The sequence below is a fragment of the Nicotiana sylvestris genome, chromosome 11 (assembly GCF_000393655.2).
Source record: "Nicotiana sylvestris chromosome 11, ASM39365v2, whole genome shotgun sequence".
NCBI lineage: Eukaryota > Viridiplantae > Streptophyta > Magnoliopsida > Solanales > Solanaceae > Nicotiana > Nicotiana sylvestris.
This window is the reverse complement of record NC_091067.1, coordinates 55,853,004-55,862,581: the sequence shown is the minus strand read 5'-3', so window position 1 is coordinate 55,862,581 and position 9,578 is coordinate 55,853,004. Positions and strand designations below refer to the sequence as shown.

General features: G+C 45.5%; 1 protein-coding gene across 1 annotated transcript; it reads left to right on the top strand.

Moving 5' to 3' along the window:
* Positions 1 to 1,305: 1,305 nt before the first annotated feature.
* Positions 1,306 to 2,689, top strand: LOC138881057 (uncharacterized). The gene is made up of 3 exons (XM_070161258.1): positions 1,306 to 1,545; positions 1,823 to 1,927; positions 2,012 to 2,689. The coding sequence occupies exons 1-3, from the start codon at positions 1,306 to 1,308 to the stop codon at positions 2,687 to 2,689; spliced, it is 1,023 nt and encodes a 340-aa protein (XP_070017359.1).
* Positions 2,690 to 9,578: the final 6,889 nt, after the last annotated feature.

Here is a 9,578-nt window from a genome sequence, read left to right as displayed (position 1 = left end):
GCCACCCGGGGTGACGTCAGCTTTCACATGCGTCATCGTTACGCGGATTTCTGAGGTAAAGACTGACGGTTTGGCGCTTGTTTTCCCGTGCTGATTTGAAACCTACCACCTCGATTCTGGCGTCACCCAACCCTATAAATAGGTGAAGGGTTCGATTCCTTTGAAAAACTTTGTCCATTCTTGATAATTCTTCAGTCTCCTTCTTCTGCTTTTACATTTCTTTGTTTCCGTTCCTGGCCGGAAATTTCCTTCTCTTTTACTCCATTTGTGTAACTACCCCTTCTTAAAAAAAAATCATGCCAAGGTCTCGTCGCACTGACGAGGAGGTTCCTAAGGCCACTCCATCGAACGCAGCACCTTTTTCCGGCAGTGGAGAGGTGGAGATAGAAGAGGGTGATAGTCATCTCAAAGTGGAGGCGCTACTACCGAGGAATACCCTATCTCTAAGTGACTTCCTCAGAGATCTGCCCCTTACTCTGAACCTCGTACTCTCTGAGATGAGTCAGACTCACCTTGATGCCCTCCGCATAAAATATGGTATCCCTACCCATGTAGAGATGACTCTGGCGGAGGGGGATTACGTTGACGTTCACAGGCCTAGGCATTGTGCCTTCTATGAATATCCCTTTGTGATCGGCTATAGCCTTTCTCTCTTCCCTCTAGCAGACAAATTCTGCAAATTCTATCATGTTTCCCCGACTCAGCTTTCGCGTACACGCTTAAGGTGCTTCTGCTGCTGACCAAGTACGCAGAATTGGCAGAATGTGACGTCTCCGTCCATTATCTCTTGCACTTATTGTCACTTGGTTTCCTTAGGGGTACCATGGTGCACTTGAGACTTCGTGGTACAAAAGGGCTGGTGGTCGAGACGGACGATCGAGCGAGCCGTAAATTTTGGCACAAGTACTTTTTCATCACGACCGAGCATATCACCTCTAACCCCACCGGATTTCTAGAGTGGTGGAATAAACTCATAAGTATTTTCGTTCATTATGTACCCCCCCCATCCTCTGTAATTAGCGTAACTTTCGATTACTTGTTGTTCTGCAACTATGGGTCGTCCTCCCCACCCTATTGCGGGTCTCAAGAATTGGGTCGCTAACCTGTTGCCCCATGCGGAGGAAACTCGGACTTGGTCTGCCTTCATACAACGTTATGGCCCCAGGGTTTCTTCAGGTAAATTTCTGCCTTACTAGCTCATAGGACGTGCGACCCTACCTAACTGTATCTCCTTCTGTGACGACACGTCGGGGGGCTTCTAGGCGAAGAGCACCAGTCCCTGCTTTCAGACGATCCATTGCTACCATGGACACGCGATTCATTTTGTGCGAGTCTGTTCGGGGAGGTCATCCTCAACTTCTTCAACAGGGAGACTCGTCTCGGACTGAGGTCATGAGGGAGAAGGCCTCGTTGGCACCAGCCCCATATCCTGTTAATGAATCTTCTAATGGCGATGAGCCGTTAGAGAGAAAAAGTAGGAGGTTGGAGCTGGGAAAGGGCGTGGCCACTGAGGCCGATGGAAGTGGGGCATCTTGGACGGCCCTGGTGCCCGTGTTTATGGCCGACGCCATTTTGTCGGGGAGGTCTCCCCGAATGGAGAGAGTTGGCCTAGGAACTGGTTCAGCGCGTTCTACTAAAGGGGGGCATGTTGTCCAATGTCGGAGGACCTTGTGTCGAGGGGGATGGATCGGGTTCAAATGTCTCCTCGGAGGATATCGATGAATTTTTGGGTCGCCATACCTGCGTGGAGGTGAGGTTGGACAGATCCGACCGTCATGTGGTAATTCCGGGGAGTTACTACTTGCTGCTGAATAACGAGCAGGTTGTGTCGGCCCTTGCTCCTTTATGCGACGATCCTGAAAGCGAGACGCTTGGGACGATGAGTGATGCGGAATTATCCCAGAGGATTGCCAGTATGGCCTTGCAGGTATGTTTCTTCTTTTCCTTGTGCCATGGGGTTGGTGTGACAATGTGATGTATTTACTCTAACTCTGCTCCTCTTTTTTGTCAGACCCTCGTCATGGAGGTGGAGAGAGAGCGCCGTGAACGGAGAAGGACGGGCCTCTATAAAAAGATGTCATCGAAATACCATCAGTATCATGCTAAGCACCAGGCGATGTCCGATATCTATCATCAGGTTCCCGAGTTCCAGGGATTCCGCGAGGGACTTAAGCGGCAGGAGGACCAATTAGAGCGCAGGGTAGAGGAGCTGAAGGAGAGGGACGAAGAGCTTGTGAGGGCTATCGCCCGTAATAGCGAATTGGAGGCCCTTCTTAAGGCGAAAGAGGACGAGCTTGAGTTGAGTCAGGGGGTAATGGCTGAGAACGCCGATTTACAGCTGAAGGTGGCTAGCTTGACCGCTGAGTTAGATACTAAGGCAGTGGAGGTCGATGGACTTAAGGGCGAGTTGAACGCCAGTGCCGATAAGTTGGCCGCTGCCATTTCTAAGACGGTCTCTTTGGAGGATGCCCTCTGCCTATCTAGGTCGGAACTTACGGGGGAGAGGGAAAACTCCGGTTATCAAATTGCGAGATTTGAAGGGCGTGTTAGGGAGTTGGAGGCGGAATTGGCCGCATTGCAAGGGCAGATGGCTTCGCTGAGGTCGAAGGAGGTAAGCCGTCGTTCCCAGCCCTCAACGTCTCGTCCTTCAGCTGGTCAGAGCTCACCTCATTGCGTGTACGAGTTATGAGTCCATGCGGAGGCTCAACTCGATATGTATAAGGCTTTTCATTCCGAGGGCCAGGTGACGGAAGCGGAGGTTTAGGCGGTACATGCTGAAGCGCGTGCTGCTCGTGAGTCGTATGGGTACGACCCTCTCACTCCCGACGGGGAAGGTGTCAATTCTGATGATGTGAATCACCTTGCTTCGGATTCATGGTATAAAGATGCCTACCCCACTAGGGATGATGTGTAATTTTAGTTTGTACTATATTTTTTGCTTGGGAATTTTTGGCACAGGCCGTGCTAGGGCATGTTCGTAGGGGAAAATGTAAATGATATTTTTGTTGTAATATAAACTTTACTTTTTGTTGGTTTTTCTGTTCATTGTTTCTTCTTTTGTTTGTTGCATGACACTTGGGCGTCTATTGGGATGTTGCTTCGATTATCGTCGAAGTAGAATCCCATCATAGCTCAGCCGAGGTCGAACTGATGTTGTCGATGGACTTGGCCATTGGGGTGTTTCTTAGACTTGTCGGAGTAATATCCCGTCGTGGTTCGAACGAGGTTGAACTAATGTCGATGGCCTTGGCCATTAGGATGTTGCTTCGACTGTCGAAGTAGTAGTGGCCATTAGGATGTTGCTTTGACTATCGTCGAAGTGGTATCATGTCGTGGTTCGAACGAGGTCGAACTAATGTCGATGGCCTTGGCCATTAGGATGTTGCTTCGACTGTCGAAGTAGTATCCCATCGTGGTTCGAACGAGGTCGAACTAATGTTGATGGACTTGGCCATTAGGATGTTTCTTCGACTGTCATCGAAGTGGTATCCCGTCGTGGTTCGAACGAGGTCGAACTAATGTCGATGGCCTTGGCCATTAGGATGTTGCTTCGTGTTACAACCCATATCCACACGCGTTAGTTCATGCCATATATTAGTTAACATAAATCCAAGAATGAATTACCTTTGATATGATAAGAAGTTAATCCTATTGGTCTTAAGTGATACAAGGGAGTATAAGGGTGATTAACAAGTATTAGAAGTTAAACGAATAAAGGATGTTGTAACTCGTATTTTCAGGTAAACCTAGAGGTTCTTAATACACTCAAGGTCATGTATTAAGGTATTTGAATTACATAATATCCGTATCATAAGTCTTGAAGTCAAACGAGTTATGAAACAAAAGTCGACAAACGTTGTCGCAACTTAGGTTCATAATTTTACTTAAACATTAGGTTAAATATTTCTAAGCTTTTCTCCTAATTTACAAGGAATTACGGGGTGATCTACCCACCAAATTCAAGATCTATGAGTCTAGTTTCCAACTCATTAAACCGTTTGTCAATACGATCTCGTAGTATAGAGATATTCATATTTTCGCAAGCCTGCGCAGATTGGTAGATGACAAGTAGGTGCATCACCTACTTGCCAAAATGATAGGACAAAATTAAAAGACCTAAGTCGGCCAAGAGAGGACTTTTAAGGGGTTATGAACTCAATTATTTCATCCATATTTCAGACCCTCAAAACCAAAGTTAACCCCTGCAACTCCTCCCCAAATATCCCACACAAACCCTAATCGATTTTCCCTATCTTTCAAGTTCTATTTGAAGGTGAAACCTAGAGTTTGAAGAACCAAGGGAAGGGCTGAGTTATCCAACAAGTAAGGTAAGTTACTGTCATCTTTCATACATTTTTCTCTGCTGTGAATTCATGGTAATTCGTTCTATACATGTAAGAACTCACGGGACGGTGATCGGAAGCCGTGAGTTCGAGTTATTCACTTGTGCCGGATTGTTTTGTGTTGCTATTGGGCTGCGTGTTCTACTACTATTTTGTGGATTTTTGGAGGTGGAAGGGTGTTTAGGAATACCATATATATGTAGGGTTGTGGGATGATATTTATTCGTAATATTTCTGGGTCGTTTGACATGACTACGGTGGTCGTCGTATGTATGATGTAACTAGGTTGTGCGTGGACTGTTTTGGGAGGCTCAATATGTTTATTATTGATGTTGTTTGGGTTGTTTGGTGATTGTTTTGAATGGTTTGAAGTCATATATATAGGGGAGGTGTTGTCCGTTTCAACGTAAAATAGGTTGTGGTCGATACATAATAGTTATGACTCTTAAATGATAACGATAGTATCGTTTCTCTTATTGTAGACTAAGGAGTTGTGACAATTGCATAGCTTGTGATTGGGGCAGTATATACAAGGTATGTGAGGCTATCCCTTTTCTTCTTTTGCACGACTCCGATTGTACATAATGTAATGAACGAGCTTCCAAAGATACTCTACTCTTAGAAGCTAGCAGTACTTACATTGCTTTCCCTCTTATGGAACGATTGATGTTAATGTTGCTTCTCTTATTCTTATGTTATCAATGTTGTTGGTACTTCCTGATTCTTATAAGGTTCGTAATGAAGAGTTGATCTTAATAACGTGTACAGAGAATACCGACCTTACGTCTCTCCAAAAGGTTTAGAATGTGATTCCATGAGTCGAGCATGCATTATATATATATATATATATATATATATATATATATATATATATTATGTATATATATCTATTTTACTCTACCGAGCCGTGCTATAGTCGGCCGGGTACGGCACATATTGTGCAACCACTGATCAGTTGGGTTTTACCGAGCTCCACGTGGCCGGGTACGATTCTACCGAGCCTTATGACGGCTGGGTACATTTTTACCAAGCCTATTATAGCTGGGTACGATATGATGATGATGACCATAGAGGCGTATGTTTTAAAAGCTTATGTATACATACATATGTATCATGCATTTCATGTCAGTAGCCCTAAGAGGTACTCAGATGTTCCAGGTTGTATATTCTCTATCCCTGCTTACATTACTATTCGTATTTATGGTTCACTGCCTTACATACTCAGTACTTTATTCGTACTGACATCCTTTTGTTTGTGGATGCTGCATGTCGTGTTGCAGGCCCTAATAGATAGGCAGGTGCAGCTCTCCCACCACAGTAGGTTGTCCAGTTCAGCAGTGATTGGCGAGATCCCTTCTCCGGACTTGCCGTGGTCTTGGTATGCATTTTTGTTATAGACATTATGGGTATGTCGGGGCCCTGTTCCGGCTATGTTGCAGCATTTATGTTCATTTAGAGGCTCATAGACAAGTGTCGACTCATGTATAGTTTGGTATGCCTTGTCGGCTGGTTTTTGTTGTATAGTCTTTCATGGTAGCATGGTAGCTCGTACCTTATATGTAGTTTCTTGATTGCCTGGTCATCCCTTGCTATGTATGTTCATACCATCATATTTTATTGCTGGTTGTCCATGATCCAGGTCTACCATTTATATTGATCTCGTCAACCCTAAATGATAATAAAAAAAGGTTAGATAAAATGTACGTTGGTGCTCGGCAAGTATGGTCGGGTGCTAGTCATGGCCCTCCAGTTTGGGTCGTGACACTTCGGTTGTCGAAGTAGTATCCCATTATGGTTCAAACGAGGTCGAACTAATGTCGATGGCCTTGGCCATTAGGATGTTGCTTCGACTGTCGTCGAAGTGGTATCCCGCCTCGATTCAAACGAGGTCGAACAAATGTCGATGGCCTTGGCCATTAGGATGTTGCTTCGACTGTCGTCGAAGTGGTATCCCGTCGTGGTTCGAATGAGGTCGAACTAATGTCGATGGCCTTGGCCATTAGGATGTTGCTTTGACTGTCGAAGTAGTATCCCGTCGTAGTTCGAACGAGGTCGAACTAATGTCGATGGCCTTGGCCATTAGGATGTTGCTTTGACTGTCGTCGAAGTGGTATCCCGTCGTGGTTCGAACGAGGTCAAACTAATGTTAATCAGTGGAGATTTAATTATGTACATACAATGGCGATTTGATTTCATACATACGACGGCGATTTGATTTCATACATACAATGGCGATTACAATGGCGATTTGATTTCATATATACGATGGCGATTTGATTGTGTAGTTCCTTCATCACTTCGCCCCGGAGATTTTATCGATGGGCGAGGTGATGAACAGCGTTTTGATCTACAGGGCGTCCCCTTCGCCGCCTCGTTAAAACCCTTCCCGGGAAAACCCGGGTGAGGGAAAAAGAGTACGACTTAGGTGATGCCTTTCAGAAGTGAAAGTACTTAAGGTGGGCGACGTTCCAGTTGTTTTGGAGTAGTTTTCCTTCCATTGTTTCTAGTTGAAATGCCCTTTGTTTTCTACTGCTACGATTTTATACGGTCCGTCCCAGTTTGTTCCTAACTTTCCTTCATTTGGATCCTTTAATGTCTGTGTTTTGGCCTTGAGGACGTAATCGCCCACTTTGAGTGATCGTACCTTGGATTTCTTGTTGTAGTATCTTTCTACTTGCTGCTTCTGGGCTACCATTCTTACGTGGGCTATGTCTCTTCGTTCTTCGGCTTCGTCTAAGTCTTGTAGCCTACTTTAGTGTTATCTGCCCCACTTACGTTGGAGTATCTCAGGCTAGGTTCCCCGACCTCAATGGGTATGGCTGCGTTGGTCCCGTAAACCAGTGAGTATGGCATTTCTCCCGTGCTGGATTTCGGCGTAGTGCGGCATGCCTATAACACTTCAGGTAGTAGTTCGGCCCATAGCCCTTTAGCTTCCTCGAGCTTCTTTTTCAATATGTTCAGTATCACTTTGTTGGAGGATTCGGCTTGGCCGTTGGCGATAGGATGATATGGCATGGAGAGTATCCGTTTGATGTGCCATTTTTTGAAGAACTCAGTCGTTCTTTTTCCAATGAATTGAGGTCCGTTGTCGCAACTGATTTCCTTGGGGATGTCGAAACGGCATATAATATTTTTCAAATGAAGGCAATGACTTCCTACTCACGTATCTGAGTGTATGCACCTTCTTCCACCCATTTAGAGAAATAGTTAGTTAAAACCAAAAGGAAGCGTACCTTGCCGCGTCCTGCTGGGAGGGGGTCGACAGTGTCCATTTCCCATTTTATGAATGGTCATGGCGAAATGATGGAATGGAGGAGCTCTCCTGCTTGATGTATCATGGGGGCATACTTTTGACATTGCTCGCATCTTCAGACACAATCCGCGGCTTCTTTTTTCATGGTAGGCCAGTAATAACCGGCGCGGATGAGGCATCGGGCGAGGGCACGGTTTCCTGTGTGGGCATTGCAGTGCCCATCGTGTACTTCTTCTAGTACCCATCTCGCTTGATGTGGTCCAAGACATTTAGCCAGAGGGCCGCCGAACGTTCTTTTGTAGAGATCATTATTTATTAGGCTGTATCGGGCTACCTGTACCCGGAGATTTTTGGCCTCCTTCTTGTCTTGTGGAAGTGTTCCATCCTGCAAATATGCTACAAAGCGGTTACGCCAGTCCCAAGTTAAGTTTATAGAATGTACCTCGACGTGGTCGACTGCAGAATGAAGGAGTGTGACCACGTTCTCTTTGTTGATATTCTTGGTGGTCGCAGCCAGTTTAGGGCCGTCTCCTTCGATGTTTTGTGCCATGGGTATCTAGTCGAGGCGACACTCGTCGAACTTTGGCATTAGCTTGTGGATTTCTGACTGGTACCTTTGTAGCCTCTGTTCTTTGATCTGGAAAGTCCCGGTGACCTGGTTCACCACGAGTTGGGAGTCACAGTGGAGGACAAGACGTGGGGCACCATATTTGAGGGCCAACTTCAATCCTGTAATCACAACTTCGTACTCGGCCTCATTGTTGGTCATCTCGGGGCATCGTATGGACTGGAAAATCACTTCACCCGTAGGGACCTCGAGGACGAGTCTCAGTCCCGATCCCAAGGCATTGGAGGCGCCATCGGTGTAGAGGACCCAGAGGTCGGTGTGTGTGGAGGCGTGGAACGCTTCTTGTTCTGCCTCGGGCAATATCTCCGTGCTAAAATCAGCGACGAAGTCTGCGAGCACCTACGACTTAATGGCAGTTCATAGTTGATATGTTATATCGTGCTCTCTTAATTCTATGGCCCATTTGGCGAGTCTACCTGATAGTTCGGGTTTGTGTAGGATACCTCTTTTGGGGAAGGTCGTTACTACTTTTATGAGATGGCATTGAAAATACGGTCTAAGCTTTCGCGAAGCTATGACATGCGCTAGAGCTAACTTTTCAAGGTAAGGGTACCTTGTCTCGGCATCGATGAGAGTTTTACTGATATAATAAATCAGAGATTGCGTACCTTTATTTTCACGGACCAAGACTGCACTTATGCAACTTCGGAAACTGCCAAGTACACGAGCAGAAACTCGCTTGGATCCGCTTTGACGGCCAATTGTACATATCTCTGTTACTGTTGAGGGTAACTCTTAATGCTTATATTTTTCTGCCGGACTATAATACTGATAATATTCATTAACTAGGCGCATCGTACCCTTCTTCACCTTGCTTCATTTACTTCTTAAAAGCATTGTCTTTTACTATAAAGGTGGATAAATATTCTTGCCTTAAGGTCCCTTATCAAGAGGCTTACACCTTTCAGTATACCCATGATTTGCTAAAGACCTCACATTTACTTATCATAAGCAAGATGCAAAATCGAGTCCCTCTAAATCAATAATTCCACAGTTGTATCTCTTATCGATTGTCTTTTTGAATGTAGGCATCGTCTTATTACGAATAGAAGTTTGGGGCTTGAATTCTTATAAGTGAGCTCTACCACACGATCTAGAGTAAGAAGAAAGAGTGATAGTCCTAAATGCCCTGTAGCCTCCTGCTTATAAGTGTGGTGCACGACATACCCATAAACAAAACTCTACTAGACACGGCTTGTAGACTCCCTAGGACAGAACTGCTCTGATACCACTTTTGTCACAACCCAAACCGATGAGCCGCGATGGGCTCCTGGTACCATACTCAACCGAGTACCAACGTAACATATTTTTCTTATTACATTATCATATACACGTGACATACGGGCCTAATAGG

What these genes read in the sequence shown, in the direction of transcription:
- LOC138881057 (XM_070161258.1), top strand. Translation starts at nt 1,306, where the DNA reads ATGGACACGCGATTCATTTTGTGCGAGTCTGTTCGGGGAGGTCATCCT. An exon ending in GGGCATCTTGGACGGCCCTG is followed by an intron (nt 1,546 to 1,822) that starts GTGCCCGTGTTT and finishes AATAACGAGCAG; the next exon opens with GTTGTGTCGGCCCTTGCTCC. An exon ending in TTGCCAGTATGGCCTTGCAG is followed by an intron (nt 1,928 to 2,011) that starts GTATGTTTCTTC and finishes CTTTTTTGTCAG; the next exon opens with ACCCTCGTCATGGAGGTGGA.